Source organism: Molothrus ater, chromosome 24 (assembly GCF_012460135.2).
Source record: "Molothrus ater isolate BHLD 08-10-18 breed brown headed cowbird chromosome 24, BPBGC_Mater_1.1, whole genome shotgun sequence".
Classification (NCBI taxonomy): domain Eukaryota; kingdom Metazoa; phylum Chordata; class Aves; order Passeriformes; family Icteridae; genus Molothrus; species Molothrus ater.
Window position 1 is genome coordinate 6,571,556 of NC_050501.2, and position 18,957 is coordinate 6,590,512.

The 18,957-nt window shown below is 58.3% G+C and overlaps 2 protein-coding genes across 3 annotated transcripts; both read left to right on the forward strand.

Annotated features, from left to right (window-relative positions):
- Positions 1-260: 260 nt before the first annotated feature.
- CNKSR1 (connector enhancer of kinase suppressor of Ras 1) lies at positions 261-6,724 on the forward strand. Its single transcript, XM_036397107.1, is given in 22 exon segments — positions 261-312; positions 559-716; positions 959-1,149; positions 1,223-1,307; positions 1,436-1,477; positions 1,554-1,853; positions 1,927-1,986; positions 2,331-2,399; positions 2,647-2,766; positions 2,929-3,014; positions 3,741-3,874; positions 3,953-3,995; positions 3,997-4,084; positions 4,245-4,275; positions 4,450-4,622; positions 4,703-4,776; positions 5,051-5,122; positions 5,215-5,288; positions 5,446-5,510; positions 5,588-5,678; positions 6,270-6,451; positions 6,533-6,724. Coding segments are annotated over 22 exon segments (2,382 nt in total).
- A 794-nt stretch (positions 6,725-7,518) lies between these two features.
- Positions 7,519-17,388, forward strand: CEP85 (centrosomal protein 85). 2 transcript variants are annotated; one of them, XM_036397006.2, is made up of 14 exons: positions 7,519-7,563; positions 8,658-8,729; positions 9,260-9,403; positions 11,314-11,993; positions 12,643-12,776; positions 13,557-13,674; positions 13,956-14,141; positions 14,487-14,639; positions 14,731-14,885; positions 15,103-15,223; positions 15,637-15,687; positions 15,770-15,877; positions 16,360-16,588; positions 16,864-17,388. In XM_036397006.2, exons 2-14 carry the CDS (start codon positions 8,675-8,677, stop codon positions 17,025-17,027), a joined length of 2,298 nt encoding a protein of 765 aa, XP_036252899.1. In that variant the 5' UTR covers positions 7,519-7,563; positions 8,658-8,674; the 3' UTR covers positions 17,028-17,388. The 2 variants fall into 2 exon arrangements, with proteins under 2 accessions (XP_036252899.1, XP_054373193.1); XM_054517218.1 differs by lacking the exon at positions 7,519-7,563 and having other exon boundaries at positions 8,645-8,729.
- The last annotated feature ends 1,569 nt before the right edge of the window (positions 17,389-18,957 follow it).

Sequence of the window (18,957 nt, forward strand, 5' to 3'; positions counted from 1 at the left end):
GGCGGGCCCGGCGCTGAGCGGCACCGGGGAGCGCCAATGGGGCTGCGGCTGCCGGCGCAGGTGAGACCGCGCCCGGCGCAGGTGAGAGCCGCGCCCGCCCCGCCGCCGTTCCGGTCCCCGCCGCCGTTCCGGTCCCCGCCGCCGTTCCTGCCCCGCCGCCGTTCCGGTCCCCGCCGCCGTTCCTGCCCCGCCGCCGCTCCTGCCCCGCCGCTCCTGCCCCGCCGTTCCTGCCCCGCCGCCGCTCCTGCCCCGCCGCCCCCATGGAGCCCCCGCGCTCCTGGGGCCCCGCACAAGCGGCCGCCTGGCTCCGAGGTGAGTCCCGGCTGTCCTCGGGCTCTGGGGTGGGGTGTCCCCAGCCTGGGGACATGGGGCAGGAGGTGGCGGTGCTTCCCGTTCCTGTTCTCCTGCCCGGAGGGGCATTCCCGGGGTGGGGTCCGGCCGTTCCCACCCTTTCGAGCTCGGTGCATGGAGAGGACCCTGGCACCAGCCAGGGGTCACCCCTGGGGTCACCCGGCCTGGGGACACTGCCAGGGGGCACTGCCAGGCTGGTCTGTGCAGGGCTGGACGCGGCGGTGCAGGGGTACCCGTTCGAGGCCTGGGGGCTCTCGGGGCCCGAGCTGCTGGGGCTGGAGCCGGGGCTCCTGGAGGCTCTGGGCGTGCGGCCCGTGGGACACCAGGAGCTGCTGCTGGAGGCCGTGGAGCAGCTCCGGAACCTGGTGAGTGCTGGGATCCCGGGGAGGAGCAGGGGGACATGGGGGTCCCCTGGGCTGAAGGACGAGGATGTGGGGTCACCCTGGGCTGGGTGGAAGGGGGCAGATGGAAGTGGGGACACAGGGACACCCTGACCCGGTGGAGAGGGGTTCTGAGCTGGGCAGAGGGAAGGACATGGGGACACCGTGGGCTGGGTGAAGGTGACACCCCGAATGCCACCCTGCCTGTCCACCCCCTGTCCCCCCAGGACACAGGGCTGGCGAGCACCAGCCTGCGGACGCTGACGGAGAGGCTGCAGGAGCTGGCACAGGGCATCCAGAGCCTGGTGCAGGGGGGGCTGTGGGCAGGGGATGCCCCCCAGCCACCCTCCCTCACCCTCCTGGCCCGAGTCATCGACCTGGTCGGGGCTGCCAAGGAACTCTTCTCCTGGCTCAACAGGTCTGGGGCAGGTGGGGGCACCGCTGGGTGCTGGGTGCCCCCGCTCTGGGGCTGAGCTCTCTCTTCCCCCCAGGTACCTGTTCTCCACCCTCAATGACTTTTCTGCCAGCCGGGACATCATCCTGCTGTGTGCCCAGCTGGCAGAGACGCTGCAGGCGGTGAGTGCCTGCTCTCCTGACCCCCAGGGCTCTGCTGAGGGGACATGGGGGGCAGGGGGCTCCCCACAGGGACCCCCCAGCTGGGATGGAGCCACCCCGTGGTGCTCACCCCCCATCCTGTCCCCCAGGACGTCCCTGCGGCCCAGAGGAGCAGCGGGATCCTGCAGATTGTGAGTGCTGGGTGAGGAGGGGGTGGCAGGCCCGGGGGGCTGCCTGGGCCCCCCTCACCCTCGCTGTCACCCCCAGTGCCAGCACATCGAGGGCATCTGTGAGAGCATCGTGGGCTGCAGCCCCCCGGCGCTGCTGGACCGCAGGGCTGTGCTGCAGAGCGTGGGGCTGGCGCTGCTCCCCGGCCCACAGGGCAGCCCCCCAGCGTCCCCCAGCACCCCAACTCTGCCCCTCGGCCTGTGGCAGAGCCCCCCAGCGTCCCCCAGCACGCCAACGCTGCCCCCCAGCCAATGGAGCAGCCCCCCAGGATCCCCTGACACCCCAACACCGCCCTGTGATGTTCTGGGGAGCCCCCAGGCACTGCTCAGCGCCCGACTGGTGAGTGCCCTGCACCCCAGGGCCCCCCTCTGCCTCGGGACCCCCTGCTCAAACCCCCACCTTGGCCCCCCAGGGCTTTGAGATCACCTCCACCAGCTCCTGCCTGCACTTCGTGTCTGCCACCACCCCAGAGGTGAGTGAGGGGCCCTGTCACCCCCTGCCCCTCAGTCACCCCCTCCCTTTTATGGGGGAACACCCCCCATCCCCATCCCCCCAGATTAGGGCCCTAATCCCTGACCCAGAGCAGGGGGGGCTGCCTGTGGCTGAGCCCGTGCAGCTCATCCCACGAGTGAGCACAGCCCGGGCATGGGGAGCCCCCTCTGCACCCCAATCCCAGCAGCAGCTCCGGGGGTGCTGTGCAGTCGGGTTAAGGGTTAACCCCCCTGGTTCTCCCTGGCTGGGGGAGATCCTGAGTGGGATTAGCCCGGCAGGGAGGGAACAGGAGTGGGCACCCCACTGTCCCCTCTCTCTGCCCAGGCCCTGGCTGCCCACGGGGGCCACATCCTGCCCGGGGATGAGATCGTGCAGGTCAACGAGCAGGTGGTGGTGAGTGGGGACAGGGCTCCAGGGCTCCCTGCTGGGCTTGGCAGGGAGGGCTCGGGCACTTCAGGGGCTCGGGTGGGGGATGCAGGAGTTATGAACAGCAACAAGCAGGAACCATGGCTGGGAAAGGGACAAAGGAGCCATTGCCAGGAGGATCTGGGGGATGTGGGATCGGTGGCTGGGGTGGGTTTGGGGGACGAAGCACCCCTGGGGCCAGGGTGGTGGCCCACAGCTCACCCAGCATTTGCAGGTGGGTTGGACACCGGTCAGCCTGGCGAGGAAGCTGCTGGAGAAGGGGAACAGGGTGACTTTGGTGCTGAAGAAGATCCCCCTCGACCTGCCCGGCTCACCCCCCTCTCCCAGGCAGCAGGTGAGTGATCCCAGTGCTCCCAGTCCAGCCCCAGTGCCGCACTGGGCCATGCTGGGAATCAGGCAGAGATGCTCAGAGCTGGGCATCTCCCATCACCCTGGGGATTCCTAAAGCTCTGGGCTCCATGGTGGGGTGGGGCTGGCACTGATGCTCCATCCACAGCCCCCAGGAGCATTTTTGGATGCTGCAGATTCCCCTGGTACCAGGAGTGGCGAGAGCCCAGGCAGCCCCGTGTCCTTGAGCTCCAGGTGAGCCCCATCCCGACACCCCAACACCCCCAGCCTGGCCAGCAAGGAGATGTTTGGGTGCACCCAGGGCCCTTTTTAGGGGGAGAGGTGCCAGCAGTGCAGCAGCTGCCTGTGAGCAGCCCGGGACGCTGCCAGGAGCCTTAAGGAATGACAAAAAGGGGAGTTTGTAACTCATTCACTTGGTAACGTTTTAGTGGGGCTGGAACTATATTTAGCCATGACCCTTCTCCCCTCCCGGAATGGAAAGGCGTGCGGAGAGCCAGCGGCAGCGCGGGCAGCAGCCGAGCCGGGCAGGGCAGCCCGCTGGAACCGGGCTGGAACCGGGCTGGAACCGGGCTGGAAACGGGCCGGAACCGGGTTGGAACGGGGCTGGAAATGGGCCGGAACTGGGCCGGAACCGGGTTGGAACGGGGCTGGAAATGGGTTGGAACCGGGCTGGAAACGGGTTGGAACGGGGCTGGAACCGGGCTGGAAACAGGTTGGAACCGGGCCGGACCCGGGTTGGAACGGGGCTGGAACCAGGCTGGAGCTGGGCTGGAACCGGGTTGGAAGTGGAGCCGGGCTGGAGCTGGAACCAGGCTAGAGCCGGGCTGGAGCTCTGCCACCGCGCCCCCTCCAGCCCCTTCCCGGGCAGGCAGCGCCGTGGGTGCCCCAGCCCGAGGTGGATCAGGGACCCCGGCGGCGCCCCCGGAGCTCTGGGGCTCAGGGGTCCCCTTTTCCTCCCAGCGTCGCGGCCGACTTGGACTCGGGAGCAGAGTCTGTCCCGGATCCCGTCACTGACGAGGAGCAGGAAGAGGCCGAGCGGGATCTGAGGCTGCCCGGGGCAGCTGTGGAGGAGCTGCCGGGCCCGGCTGGGCAGGGTAGGATGGAGCGGGGCTGGCCGGGGATGGAGCAGCTCCCCCGGGACACGAGGCTGCAGCCCCGTTCGCTGTTCACAGGCGCTGCAGAGGAGCTGTGGGACAGTGGCAGCGCCCTGGGCACCCCCCCTGGGCACCCCTGCTGTCCCTGACCTCTCTGGCACAGAGCTGAGCCCCAGGGCAGCAGGGGCAGCAGAGCCCGGCCCTGCAGAGGTGAGAGCTGGGGGTCTCAGGGCTTCCCCTTGAGCCCCTGCTGTGGGTGTGTGAATTGGGGTCCCTGCGGGGGTCCCTATGGCTGCGGTGCTGCTGCTGGGGGGGCTCAGCAAACACTGCCCTGCACTGTCACTAAAATCTCACCTGTCTCCCCACCCAGGGCAGCCCCAGCACGGGACGGAGACCTAAAGGTGAGCAGAGCTAAAGGTGAGCAGAGCCCTGCCAGGCTGGGCTGGTGGGGCTGGGGGCTGTCCTGGGGGGCTCAGCTCCCCCTGCCCTGCCCTGCCCGGGGGTCTCTCCTCCCCCTGCCCTGCCCTGCCCGGGGGGCTCTGCTCCCCCTGCCCTGACCCCGGGCCCTGGTGCAGGCGTGGCCACCCGGCTGAGCCGCCGGCGGGTGTCGTGCCGGGACCTGGGCCGGGCGGATTGTGACGGGTGGCTCCTCAAGAAGAAGGAGCACGTGGGATTCATGGCCCAGAAGTGGAAGCGCTGCTGGGTGGTGCTCAAGGGCCACACGCTCTACTGGTACAGCCACCCCAACGTGAGTGGGGGGCATGGGGTGGCCCTGGGCAGCTGGCACCTCCCGGGGCGGTGCCCACAGGGCTGTCCCTGTCCCCGCAGGATGAGAGGGCTGCAGGACTCATCAATGTGGCCACCTACAACCTGGAGAGCACCAGGGAGCAGAAGAAGAAATAGTGAGTGGGGTGTGTCCTGCTGGGAACCACCTGCGTGTCCCCACGGGGCTGCTGGGTCCCCACAGGGCCATTGGGGTCCCCACAATGCTGGTGAGGTCCCCACAGGGCCATTGGGGTCCCCACGGGGCTGGTGAGGTCCCCACACTCCGAGCAAGGCCTGCACTGTGTTCCTGGGGTTATCTGGGACTGTAGCTGGGCTGGACTGGGGGCTGGAGGGGGCTGGGGGCTCCCCTGTGTCCCCACAGCAGCACAGCAGCCACCCCCCTGTCCCCAGCGTGTTCCAGCTGTGCCACCAGACATACAAACCCTTTGTGTTTGCTGCTGAAACCCTGGCTGACCTGAGCATGTGAGTAACAGAGCCAAGGGCCAGCACTGGCCCCAGCACCCCGGGCTGGCCAGGAGCCTCCTGGCCCTGCTGTCCCTGCTGTCCCTCCCCAGGTGGGTCAGTCACCTGGTGACAGCCAAGACAAAGCACACACTGGCCCAGCAGGCAGTCCCAGACAAGGAGGAAGGTGAGGAGGCCACCCCGGGCTGGGGTCGGTGGGAGGGGGTCCCCATGGGGTAGGGGCACTTGGAGGATGCGGGGGGATGTGACAAACGCTCCCCGAGGGGTGGCTGGGATGATTCTCAGCCCTGGGAGGGATTTCTGTCTGCTCCCGTGGCCTCCAGACTGCTACAGCGAGACTGAAGCTGAGGACCCCGATGATGAGTCCCCCAGGCACGGATCTGACTCGGTGAGTGGCCCTGGGGGACACCCTGGGGACAGAGGGACAGAGTTCCTTGTGTCACCTGCTGCCCATCTCTCCCCCAGGCAAGGAAGAGGCTGCAGAACACCCAGGAGAAGGCACAGCTCTCCCCAGGCAGCAGCCCCCAGGGCAGCCCCCGGCCCTGCTCCCCCTTGGGTAGGTGCAGGGGGGCACATCTGACCCCCTGTCACCTTGTGTCCCTCCCTCCCTCCCTTCTGGGTGTGCTGGGGGAACTCCAGCTGGGGTGTGTTTGGCTGTGAACCATCTCGGGATGAAGGAGCCTGCAGGAAAGATGGAGAGGGATTTTTTATGAGGGCACAGAGTGGCAGGGCAAAGGGGGATGGATTTAAAATAAAAATATTAGGTTTAGGTTTGTTTAGAAGGAGTTGGTTTGGATTGGTTCAGGAGTTGGTTTAGATTGGTTTAGGAGGAGCTGGTTTAGATTGGTTTAGAGGAGCTGGTTTGGATTGGTGCAGGAGTTGGTTTAGATTGGTTTAGATGGACAATCTTCCCTGTGTGAGTGGGCAGGCCCTGGCACAGGGTGCCCTGGATCCCTGGCAGCGCCAAGGCCAGGCTGGATGGAGCTCGGAGCACCTTGGGACAGTTTGAGGTGTCCCTGCCATGGCAGTATGGAACAAGATGATCTTTAAGGTCCCTTCCGAGCCAAACCACTCCACGACCCCACTCCTTCGGGGCACCGCGGGGTCCGGGCGCTGCCCTCCTGCTGCAGTGCCCTGTCCTGCGCAGAGCCCGGCGGGGAGGACCTGGCGAGCCTGGCGCGGTGCCTGCGGCAGGGCGGGGTGTCCCTGACGGGGCAGCGGCGGGTCCTGACGCAGGAGCAGTGCCGAAAGTCCTTCCTGCGGCGCAACAGGAACCCGCACATCAACGAGCGGGTGCACGCCGTGCGGGCCCTGCAGAGCACGCTCAAGGTGCGGCCCCGAGCCCCCCGAGCCCCCCAAGCCCCCTGCCCACGGCTGGCCCCCCAAAACGTGCGGTGTCGCTCCGGGCAGGCGAAGCTGGCGGAGCTGCAGGCGCTGGAGCAGCTGCTGGGAGAGGCGGCGCTCACCTCGGACACCTTCAGGCGCTGGAAGGAGGAGCACCAGGAGCTGTACCAGGAGCTGCGGGAGGGCTGGGCAGGGCAGCAGGGCCAGGGCGGTGCTGGAGGGCAGCACAGCCCCCAGGGAGAGGCGGCTGAGCCCTGACACCCAGCGGCCCTGACACCCAGCGGCCCTGCCCTGGCTCGTGCCCAGCACGGTGGGTCTGAACACGTTCTGGAAGGCTCAGCCCCCAGAGGATCCATCTAATTCCTTAATTTTAAGTGACAGTCTTAATTTTTCCTTGCCTGCAGCTCGGCAAGGAGGGGATTTTGAGCGCCCGCTGTGGCGCTGCCAGCCGGCCCAGCCATGGGCTCTTCTGCTGTAAATAAACGTGTGGACAGGGCCTGGTCCTACCGTGGTTTTTCTTGGCGCTGAAACCATCAAATCATGGCATTGTATAGGCTGGAAGAGACCTCCGAGATCATCGCGTCCAGCTGTAAACCTGGCATTGCCGCGTTCACCACTAAACCAAGCGCCGTATCCGCATGTTTTTGAACACTCCCAGGGATGGTGACTCAACCTCTGCCCCGGGCAGGCTGTGCCAGTGCCTGACCACCTTTTCCATGGAGAAATGCCTCCTGACGTGCAACCTCACCCGCCCCTGCTGCAGCCTGAGGCGGTTTCCTCTCGTCCTGTCGCTCCCCTGGCAGGCGATCCAGAGGCGCCCCCGATCCTCCATTTCCATGTCCCCGGGCTGAGCCCCCCCCAGCACCCGCCCTACGGGTGCCGCCCGCGGCCACTCTTCCCCCGCCAGAGCCCTTCGCGGCGGGGGCGGGGACAGCGTTCAGACAAACCAATGAGGCACCGTTAGGGGCGGGGTCAGAATATTCGATTGGTTGATACGCCGTGAAGCCACGCCTCCTGCGCTGTGCCACGCCCCTCCCGGCGGAGGTAACGGTCGCGGCGCGCGGAGGTGGCGGGAGCGGCGGCGGTGGCGGCGGCAGGTGAGAGACAGAGCCCGGTATCGGTACCGGCACCGGCCCTGAGCCGCACCCACACGGTACCGGCACCGGGCACCGGCAGCGCCGCTGCCACACCGGCTCCGCACCCTGGACCCTCCCGCCCGTCCGGGACCGGTCTCTCCGCTCCTCGTGGCCGCCCCTCCGGGACCGGGCGCACAGGACCCACACCCCCTCCCCGCCGCCTCTAAATCAGGTGCTGAGCCCCCAGACCCACCGGGGGCTCCTCAGGATCTGCCCCTCCCCAGCCGACCCTCACGGACCGGGATCTCCATCCCGTCAGAAATTGACCTAAAATGATATATGCCTAAATTAACCACGCCTAAATTAGCCACGCCTAAATTAACCATAATGAGCACTGCATTTATGTAGAAGCGTTTCGTTTCTTTGCTGAGTAAAATGCTGTTTCTGGTTCGTTACCCTGTTGTATTCCCAATGTTTCTGTTAGGTTGTAGCATCTGTGTATATGAATGTTTTCTAGGAATGAATATCTTATCTGAGCTCTTTCAATCAGTTTAACAAAAATCTGTAACAGCTGCTGAGTGAGGATTGAGTATGGGTTTGTAGAGGCCTTGAATTTCCAGCGTGTAATTTGTAAATTGCACTTGCATTATCAGAGACAGGAAATTCACTGACTGAAGCACTCAGAGAAATAGATAAATTAACCCAAAACTCTGGGCAGATGAAGATTGCCGTTCATGGCACAGAAAGGCTGATTTTTGAAGGACTTCTTTCCTCATGTAGTTGCTCAGTGACCTCTACAGAGGGCAGAAATGATCTGGTTGAGAGTTGAGACTTTTAAAGAGAAATTTTTAATCTCTGTAGACACAGATAACAGCTGGTAGGTGCTGCTGAATACCTGGAGAATGGCGCAAACAGGCATAAAGATAATCTACAAGGGTTTGTTTGGGTTTTTTTATTTTAAGTGTTGCTGCAGGGAAAAACCAGATATTATTGGGAGAAGAAGCTAATTAAATACCAAATGCTGTGTTATTCTGATGAGTAGCTGCTGTGTTGGTTAGTGGGAATGGGGCGTGGATTATACTCACTTAAAATAAGATTTTTATTCATTTATCCAGTTCTCTAGGTAGATAAGATGGCTGCTCCTGAGAAAGATCCAGACCCGAGGCTGCTGCAGAAGAATCCCTTGGGTAAGGACAGTCCTTTCTCCAAACCCTGCTGCTGTCAGATCCTGTTTCACTTTCTCTGAGGAGACACATGGCCCTCAGAAGATTCTCTACCAGAAGCTTTTTATTCAAAAAAAGTCTTATTTTCTCCCCTTGCCTGCTTTTTCAGCAGTCATTTGGTAAGGAATTTCTCCCTTAAGCTGATGAATCTGGGAGAGTTCTTTAGAGTTAATGCAAAAATATCTCTTTAACTTGCCCAGTGCTGCTGCTCCTTTTAGTCAGAGCAGTTAGTTTAGCTGGGTGTAACATGACCAAACTAATCAATGGGAATATAATTTACAGCTTCTGCATTCTGACTTCCTTACCAAGGTTGTTTTTCAGTCTCCTGTTGATATTATTTCACTTTCCGTGCTTCCTGCCATTTCCTTTAGCAAATTATATTTTTTAACAGGAACTCAGGGAGCGAAGCAAGGACCAGCTTGGGGTTTGGAGGCACTGGTAATTACATATGGCTCCATTAAGGGATAAATATCCCTGTTTTTTTTCCTCTGCAGACCCCAGCAGCTGTCAGAAGAGCCGCTTCCTGGAGAGCGAGTGGAAGGCAGCCATGGCGTCCCTGAGGTCCCTGAGCCGCTGCCCCAGCGTGGCCGAGAGCAGGGACGGGGGCATTGGCACCTCCTGCTCGGACAGCACCGAGGGTGAGGGGCACCCCGGGGGCACAGCCTGGCACAGTTCTGCAGCTGTTTCCACCCCAGGGGCTGGGCTGTGACCAAGGGAGGCTTGTGTTACATTGACTGTTTCCCTGAGCTCGGTTATTGTCTCACTGCAGGGCTTTTAACGGGCCAAAGGCCACCTTGGTGACTTGCTGGTTCTTATTGCCCAGTGACAGATTTATCAGCAAGTCTGTTGGGTGATTTAATTTTTTTTTTTGTGCCTTTGTGTTTGGCTCTGCGGTGTCAGAGCTGAGAACTCTGCAGCCTGGCCTTCAGCTGAGGCACGCTCTGTGAAATTTCTGGTTCCAGCAATCCCTTCCACCTGTTTTTTTAACTTTTATTGATCCTGTGTTCAGTAATGAGGGAGTTTGTGGTGTTCCTTAAAACACTTCACACATCCCCGTGTTCCAGGGAGCCTTTGGAATGAGATTGGCATTTGGAATGATTATTAAGATTGTAGATGTCAGTAATGTGGCAGTGAAGTGGAGGCTTTAGCAGCTCTGGCTGTTGGAGTCCTGCTGGAAACACTACACGAGCACATGCTGAAGTGTTCCATCAGGCCTCTCTCAGGATGGTAAAGCACCATTTGGCAGCTGGGGGCAGGGGAGATGATTTCCTTAGGGAAATGTCCCCTCTGGGCTCTGGTGATGGCACAGCCGAGGGTGACCCGCAGGCCTGGCTGCTGCCGGGCACGCTGGGCTCAGAACATCCATCAGAAATGTTGTTGTGAGGGCCCTCAGCACACTCAGGGAGCTGATTGCAGCACCCCCCACGCGTCGTGCTGCTCAGGGACCTCGGGTTCCTGGCAGTGACACCAGGGGATAAACTTAGGGGCTGTAAAAGGAAATGGTGCAGTCCCTTCCCTGTGCCAAGGTGAATGCCCAGTAGCATGGTGTTCTCTGGAGTGCTGAGAGATTTTCTGCCCTCACTGCTCATTTGTGATGAAAGGATTGAGTGCCTTTTTTGTGACAGTTCTCAATATTTCACTTCCCTGTGCTTCCTGCCATTTCCTTTAGTGTGGTTTTGGTCTTTTCACAGTCTGATTTGGGCTGTATTTAAATTGTAGTGTTTATTCATTGTTGTAGCAGTGCTTGGAGGGTACAAACAGGTGTGAGTTGTTGGAGCATCACGTGGGGCTGGGCCTTGGGCCAAAGGCATGAGGAAATCAAGTGTGTGTTCCTGGGACAAACCTGGAGTTCCTGCGACACAGAACGTCTCGGGACAGGAGTGGGAGCAGACACTTTGCTGTTTGCCTTTCTCAGCCCTTGCTGTCGCTGTATTGAAATCTGAGAGCTGCTAAGAATAACCCAAGTTGCCCGCAGCCAGGTTTGGTGCCCCGCTGGCAGGACAGGGGCTCTGTCTCACTTCCTGTGGCCGTAGGTGAGAGCCATTGCTCTGCTCTGGGACGGGCTCTGCCGTGGTGGTGTCCTGGAGGAGCTGGAAGGTCAGATCCTCGGGGCCAGCGATGCTGCAGGCTCATCATGGGCTCAGGGAAGGCTCCTGTTAGCTCTGCTCACCCTTTGGAGTCGCTGAGCTGTGGGACGGGCAGAGCAGGATCGCGGGCTCAGTGTTCAGATCTGTAAGTTCAGCCTTTTTATTCAGTATCAAGGACTTGACTTCTAAACCTAGAGAAAGATAACATTGATTCGAGATTATACTAGAGTAGCTTAAAAACAAGGATTAAAAATAGGGATTAAACGTGATGGCAGGAAAAGGTCAGCAGGTTCCTGAAACTTGTAGTGAGGGGGAGCATAGGTGTGTGCCTGAGTCACGCTGCTGCTTTGGAGGGCGTTTTCAGTGGGAAAGGAACTGGTTCTAAGATCATTTTGGAAAGCTGACTGGAGGATTGTGTTTTCAGGACTGTAAACAGAGTATCACTCTTCTTCTTCCCCCAGACTTTTGCAACTCCAGTAGCGGTTCCTCATTCCGCCCCATCAAAGCCCAGGTGACCATTCCAACAGCCCACGTTATGCCTTCCACGCTGGGTGCCTCGCCCTCCAAGCTGTGCCCTGCCGGGGACCAGGGCTCTGCGCAGCCTGCCGGGCCAGGGCTCGCCAGGAACGGGGACCTGAGCACCGCCAAGTCCTCTCAGGTGCCCCCCCGGGAGCTGCTGCGTCTCTGCAGGGCCTCGGGGGACAGCGGCTGCGAGCACGCCCGGCCTCCCGATCGCACCCGCGCGGAGGGAGCCTGGAAGTTCGACACCCCTGCCATCGAGCAGACCCTGAACCAGTCTCTGCTCCTGGACAGCCTGTGCCCCGAGCCTCTGCACAGGTGCCAGCAGTTCACCCCGAGCTCCGAGGCAGGGAAGGACCATTACCAGGTGCTGCCCGAGAGCAAACAGGCGCCGGGCGCCAACGGGGCCTGCGAGCCGCGCGACGCGCCGTGGCCCAGCGGGAGCAGGATGCTGCCAGCGGGACTCCAGGCCAACGGTTTCTATTCCAAACCTGCGGCAGCTCCCCCGGGCCGAGCCTGGGCGCAGGAGGGCTGCACCCTGCACCCCCACCAGGGAGTCTGCGAGCTCAGTGCCTGGAAACAGCAGCTGGACAAGGTGCGGCTGCAGGTGGAGCAGATGCAGGTAGGCGGCTGCGCCTGTGTGAGTCTGAAACCCTTCCTGTCTCTGTAGTGAGGAATTGTTGTCCCAGACTAAGGAGCCAGGGGGAAAATGTCTCCTGCTTCTCCCTGAGTGACAGCAGAAGTCTCCTGAGGGTCTGTTTTTACAGCTCGTGGTGTCACAGGTATCGTTTGACGCGCTGCGGGTGCAGAGCAGCCCTGGATTGTGTTACAGGGCTGCTGCACCTGCCAGATCAAGAGCTGAAATGCCCTGTCTGATAGAAACTGGGAAGAAAAAGCATGCCAAGAGGTTTTAAGCAGTGTCTAGAATGGCTTTGTTCTCTAGCTAGGGTTAAGAAGGACTTTTTTTGAAAAAAAAATGCATGAAATTAGCTGCAGTTTACTAGGTGGAAACAGTTTGTTTACTACCTCCCACCAGCTGTACCCTAACGGAGACAAATTGTTTCCAGCGGGCTAGGACAGTGATCTAAAATTATTTGTTAATCTCCAGTTGTGCTTGGGCAAACTTTCTTGTTCTTGGACATCAACAGAGACTGAAATAGCCCTGCCCTGGCATGCAGATGAGCACACAGTGTGCAAAATAGCTGCAGCAGTGTTGCAATTACCCCTGTGGGGCACAGACCTCTCCCTCCTTGTTTTGTCTCCTCTTGCAGTTACAAAATGGAGGCACCTGCCCCCATTCCTCACTGTATTCCCCATCCCTGCCTGCACCTGACCCAGCCCAGTGGATCAATATCCTGAACTCCAATGAAAACCTGCTCAAGGAGAAGGAGCTCCTCATTGACAGGTGAGGCTTTGGTACTGGCACGTGATGCAAAGGGTCCAGTCCCGTTCCATTTGGAAAGGACCAAGGAAGGCTCATGTCTCAGAGTCCCTTTTGCCCCGCTGATCTTGTTTTGTTGCAAAGAACAATAAAAGGACCTTGGAGAACAATCTGAGCTCTTCTCTCCTTTTTGGAATTAGGATGATGATCCTGAAGGGCTCAAATAAATTAATTTTAGTTATGGTTTTCTGTGTTTTATAAGGGATAAAGATTTCTGTTCATGTCATGATTATCTGGAATGTCAAAATAACTGCCTCTTTTGCATAAGGACTTTGAGACCTTTACTTTAAATTTGGGTTTTGTGACTTTGGGCTGGCAAAGAACATTTCTCTTATCTACGGCTAGTGGTGCACAAGCTTTTTGAAAAGTAAGTCCTAATGAAAAGTACCTTTAACATCTGGACTGCAAATACTTTTTCTTCCTTGTTTTGAGTCATCTGTTGTCTGTTCATTCCACTCCTAAGCTCCAGAGTCCAGCTGGATCCTCCAAAACATGCAAGGCTTGTGTGTTTTATCTGTAATCATGGTTAGGGGAAGGGTTTTGAAGGGAGGGAAGGGAAGAAAAGTTAATAAGAATTGTAAAAAAGGTTAAAGTGTTTATTTCTCTGCAGGTGAGCCCTGAGTGGCAGAGTTGTGTTTGTGCTCTGCTTGTCACTGAGTGGAGCAGCGGGGCCGCGCCGGCTGCGTCGGTGCCGCGCCGCTGCTCTCTATGCTTGAGAACAGTGAATTGCCTGTTTTGTTGCAGACAGAGGCAGCACATCTCCCAGCTGGAGCAGAAGGTCCGGGAGAGTGAGCTGCAGGTGCACAGCGCCCTGCTGGGCTGCCCAGCGTCCTATGGAGACATCTACATGCTGAGGATGCAGGTACAGCAGGTGCCAGGGAGGAACAGGGGCTGAATGCAATGGCCCAGGCTGCTGCTGAGGAGTTTGCTGAGCAGGGCTGTGCACAGTCAGATCATAAATTGTCCCTTGTGTGGAGTCGCCATCACCCGAGATTCCTTTGGTTGGGTTAAAGCTGTGCTGGTGATGCAGCACTGCCAGGGTGTGTCAGATGGGCTGGGGGATGTCTGGGGACTGGGGAGGATGAGGACACAGCCCTGGGGCAGTTTGCAAGCCCCAGACTGAGGGGCCGTGTGTGCCTGCAGGAGCTGCAGCGGGAGAACGCCTTCCTGCGAGCACAGTTCACAGAGAAGACTGAGAGCCTCAGCAAGGAGAAGATGGAGCTGGAGAGGAAGCTGGCTGCTGCAGAGCTGGATGTGAAGCTGGTCCGGGAGTCCCTGAAGGAAACGGTGCAGAAACATGCAGAGGAGTTAAAGAAACAGGAGGAAAGGGTATGATCCTGTTGCTCTAGAGATGCTCTAGAGATGTTTTCTTGTCAGTGTAGTGCTGAGGTGAAACTTTTCTGTGGTGGTCTGTAATTACAGGTATTTTCTCATCTTGTTGTAGACTATGGTTTACAAGCAAAAGCCTTTCCTCCTGCAGTTAGAAGCATTTCCGTGCCCCCTCTTTTAACCAAAAAATTGCCTGTCTTTAGCTAAATGAGCAGAAATGAGTAAAGGGGATCTTGTATTTTGCATTGTGTGGTGTGCAAAAAAGCTAAATGAGTGGGCTAACATAAGACTGAAGAATAAATAAGAAATTAAATAAACTAAACTTGTCTGTAACTGTTCCTACAGGTAAAGGGAAGAGACAAACACATTAATAACCTTAAAAAGAAATGCCAGAAGGAATCTGAACAAAACAGAGAGAGACAGCAGAGAATTGAGACCCTGGAACGCTACCTGGCTGATCTCCCAACCCTTGAGGACCACCAGAAACAGAGTCAGAAGGTAAAAACTTCCTCTGAGCTGCAATGCTGGCTCTTCACTTACTTGCTCAGGTGACTTTTCTGTAGTTGCATCTACTCCCCTTTTGTTGCAGCTGAAGGAGTCTGAACTGAAGACCACTGCCCTGCAGGAAACAGTGCTGACACTGGAAACAGAGCTTGGAGATGTCCAGGCTGCTTTCAGGGAGCAAGAGCTGCAGCTGGAAACCCAAAAGCACAAGGAGAGGGAGCTCCTGGCCACTGTGCACAGGTAGGAACGAGGAATCAGCTTCATCCTGGCACTGCAGGAGTTGCTGCACGAGGAGGGTGATGCACAGCCCTGGCAGGTGGGGGACTGGGATGCAAACGGGGCAATGCTGACATTTGATATGAAATTAATTTCACTCCTCATATTGTTCCCCTCCTTAAAGTAAGGGAGGGATGGTGACTAAAGCTGTTTTTCCCCCATGGTGTTCTGCTAATTGCAGCTTGCAGGACAAGTTGCAGCAGTATGCAAAGAGTGCAGAGAGAGGCCCCCCTGCCCAGGATGGGGAGAGGCAGAAGATGGAACATGACTCTCTGAAGAAGGAGTGTGACTGCCTCAGGAAGGTAAGGGGCTGTCCCAGTCAGGAATCACCCATTTTTCCTTTCACTGAGTCCCACCAGGCACTCAGAGGAAATCGGGGACTTTTAAGGACACACTGAAGCAGCAGTTCCTGGAATTGCAGACTGCAGGGTGCCAAAAGCTGTTCTTGATGTGATAACCACACACTTCTCCAGTAATGCTGGGGAGAAGCTGCAGAATGCAGAAGAGGGGAGAGGGAAACCACAAGAATACAGTGTCTGGTTTTAGCTGATAAATCTAATGGTGCCTTTTATCCAAGTCCACTCCTGAGAGCATCTGTGATTAGAGCAGTAAATGGACAGCAAAGAGAAGGAGATGCTGTCCTACTGGAGGAGAATTCCAGGTGGTATTACTGCATCTGGGTGGCCACTTCTGATGCCTCTGCTTTTAATTCCAGATTGTGGACAAAAAGCAGAAGAAGATGGAGCAGTTATCCTTGCAAGTCAAGGTGAGAGGTGATGGGGAGGGACCTGGGACTTGAGAATATGCTGTGAAAGGAGTTACTTACTGTGTTCCATGGTGTGTTCCAGAACCTGGAAGAACAGGTGGCCCAGGAGGAGGGGACAAGCCAAGCTCTGAAAGAGGAGGCGATGAGAAGGGAAAATGCTCTGCAGCAGCTCCGGGCTGCCGTGAAAGAGGTCAGGGGGTGTTTGAATGAGCAATGGACTGTCTCTGAGCAAGGCCCTGAATTCAGTCAGCAGCTCAGTCTCTCCTGCTAGTCAGCTGTCCTGTCAGGGCTGTGAAGGGAGCTGTGCCCTGCTGGGAAGCAGGAGAAGCAGGTTGTGCCTCGGGAACTTGATGGGGATGGGATGGAGGAGGCCGAGTTTGCCAGCTGGGGGCAGCAGAACAGGAGCCCAAGCGCAGCCCCGGGGTCAGAGCCCCCTCCCAGCCCTCTTGGCAAGGTGCAGCAGCTCCTGGAAGCTTTTACTGCTCTGGCCTGGCAGGGACAGTGCAGCCTCACTTTCCCTGTGGCAGTGACACTCGCTGCTCTGCTCGGGCCACGGCCTGAGGGCTGCATGCACCCAGCCCCTGCCCCCAGGGCTCCCATCACACAGCAGCTGCATGCAGCGTGGCAGCGCTGCCCCAGGTGCCCTCTGACGTGCCCTGTCCGTGTGTCCAGCTGTCCCTGCAGAACCAGGAGCTGATTGAGAAGAACCTGACGCTGCAGGAGCAGCTGCGGCAGGCGCAGCTGACGGCCCAGCCCCTGCCTGCTGACACAGCCCGCCTGGCCCAGGAGCTGCACGGGGAGCTGGCCAGCTGCCTGCAGGATTTGCACTCTGTCTACAGCATCGTCACCCAGAGGGCTCAGGGCAAGGACCCCAACCTCTCTCTGCTCCTGGGCATTCACTGTGAGTACGCTTCCTTTTGAGTGATGGCAGAACAAACCCTTCTGTGCTGTGGCAGAACGAAATAACTCACACAGAGCAATGCAAAGTGCTCTTTCTGGGCTTCTGAATGCTCTTTCTGTGGTTGGCTTGCTTCAAAGGTGCATGTTCTACTTAACATTCAGTTATTACAACCTCTTTTGCAAATGTGAGTTGGTTTTTCTGGCTGATTTGCAAATGTGTGCGGTCCTTGCTGAGAACTGCATGTGAAGGAACTCCTCCCTCCTCTGACCCCACAGCTGTGCAGCACCCTGTGAAGGAGAAGGACGACCTGCTGAGCCCTGACGGACTGGCCAAGAAGCTGGTGGAGGTAAAACAGCTTCACAAAGAGGTGGAGGACTTGAGGACTGCAATATCTGACAGATACGCTCAGGACATGGGAGACAACTGCATCACCCAGTAAAGAGCACTCCCAAAGTAAGACAGGGAATGAAGACTTGAAACTCTCAGGAGTCTTGTGCTCCTTCAACCCTAAACGTATTCAGCACTTTACCATCCCTCTGCTCGGGTACAGGATGTGTGACTTACCTGATCTGTGAGGAATCAGGGAGTTTGTGCCAGAAGTGTTCAGCTGCTGACTGGGGTAATTCAGGGCTTCGGTGTCAGGCTTTGCAGTAGCTTTGATCTTGTGGAATGTGGTTTATGCTGTGTTTGCTGGAGCTGCTGTGGCCTCTGATGCTGGGAGATGGATTCTGACTTGCCTTCCAGGCACGTCAAATGCTGAACATGCAAGTGTGATGGTTAAAATGATGGCTAAAAGGAAATGTATGCCCTGGTCTTGCTGATAACCTCCCTGTGCAGGTCTGTGGGAGCAGAGGGTTGTCAGAGTGTTTGTGGGATATCTGGATTCCGTGGGCAGGCAGGTGTGCCAGCTCCACTGCTGGCATTTACAGTGAGGCGCTGCTGCTGCCTTGGATTGATGGAGCAGGACCTGCTCTCCTCAGGTGCTGCAGCCATTCAGCAGCCAGCACGAGTTGAGGAATAAAGCAACACTTAAAGACTCTGGAGATGCTTCCCCTGGGCACTGTTACCCCAGAAGCCTTAAGCCTTTTGTCCCCCTGGATCAGCAGTGGGAGTGGGCTGTGATTCAGACTGCAGAGGAAGTGGATTGATGCTGAAGTGCCTTAATGAGCTGGAAGAACCCTCTGCCCCCATCTGCTCCGTGCCTAATGCATCCCCTGGCAGGTGAGGGGCTGCTCTTCCCTCTCACAGCCTTTTAGAGCCATCAAAACACTCCTGGGGAGCCCCAAGTGTCTGTGGGCCCTGCCAGAGCCTCCAAGAGCCTCTGTGGACACATCAGCTTTACTGGGAGAAAGCCATACTGGTCCTGATGTGGAGTGGGTGGCACAGGGAGCTCTTCCTGCCAGCAGTGGCCACTTGGGCTTTGTCACAGCCCTGTCCCTCCTTCCCTGCTCCTCTGCAAGTAATGAGATTTCTAAATGAGTCCCTGAGGGATCAGTTTCACTGTCCCACCACCCTCCCTAACCCCAGTGACAGCCTTACAGTACTGAGGGTGGAACTTGGGTTTTCATCTTGAGTTAACAGCAAGATGCCCAAGCTGTGACAGGGAAAAGTCCTGCTGACACTTGTGGTGTTTGGCTGCTCTTGGTTCACGTTGGGGCTGCGAGCCCTGCGTTTGGCAGAAATGCTTTTGTTATTCCTTTGTGTTACAATTTTAAGACCAAATCTGTTTTGTTCTCGGTGTTTGGCCACCATGGGGGACGGTGGCCAGGAACTGGTTGGTTTGTCCCACACAGGGAGCACACGGCCATGTCTGTCTGTCCTGCTCTCCCTGGGTGTTCTGTTCCTGTCCCCAGGCTGCTGGTGCTCTGTACTGAGCAAAACACATGGCCAGGGCTGTTTTTGAAGCCGTTTGTCCTGACTGCTGGGAGCTCTGCTGGCTCCTGCAGGTTCTCAGGGGCGTTGAGCACCATCTCCTCTCCCCTTTGCTTTGGGGGTGCAGGATCTCGTCCCTGGGTGCTGTGAGGGGACAGGTGTGCCCTCTGCCCCTGCAGAGGTGATTCTGGGATGAGATTATTGTGGCTGGAACCACCTCAGCTGCTGCCTGGAGCTGTCCCAGCAGCTGGGCTGCCCAGTCCTGTGTCCCCTCCTCATCCTCCTGCTCAGCTGAGCCCCTCTGGCCCTGTGTGCTGTCTGCTGCTGCTGCAGGGGAAATCTTGGCCTATGGAACACCCCAGGCCAGGGCTCCAGGACGGTGTCCCCTCCCTGTCCCCCCTTCCTCGTGTCACCCATGTCCCCCCGCTCCCCGGCGTTGTGCCCGGTCCCGTTGGGCTCGGTGTTTTTGTCCCAGTCTCCGTCTCGGCGCTTGTTTG

What these genes read in the sequence shown, in the direction of transcription:
- CEP85 (XM_036397006.2), top strand. Translation starts at nt 8,675, where the DNA reads ATGGCTGCTCCTGAGAAAGATCCAGACCCGAGGCTGCTGCAGAAGAAT. An exon ending in AAGGAGCTCCTCATTGACAG is followed by an intron (nt 12,777 to 13,556) that starts GTGAGGCTTTGG and finishes GTTTTGTTGCAG; the next exon opens with ACAGAGGCAGCACATCTCCC. An exon ending in ACCAGAAACAGAGTCAGAAG is followed by an intron (nt 14,640 to 14,730) that starts GTAAAAACTTCC and finishes CTTTTGTTGCAG; the next exon opens with CTGAAGGAGTCTGAACTGAA.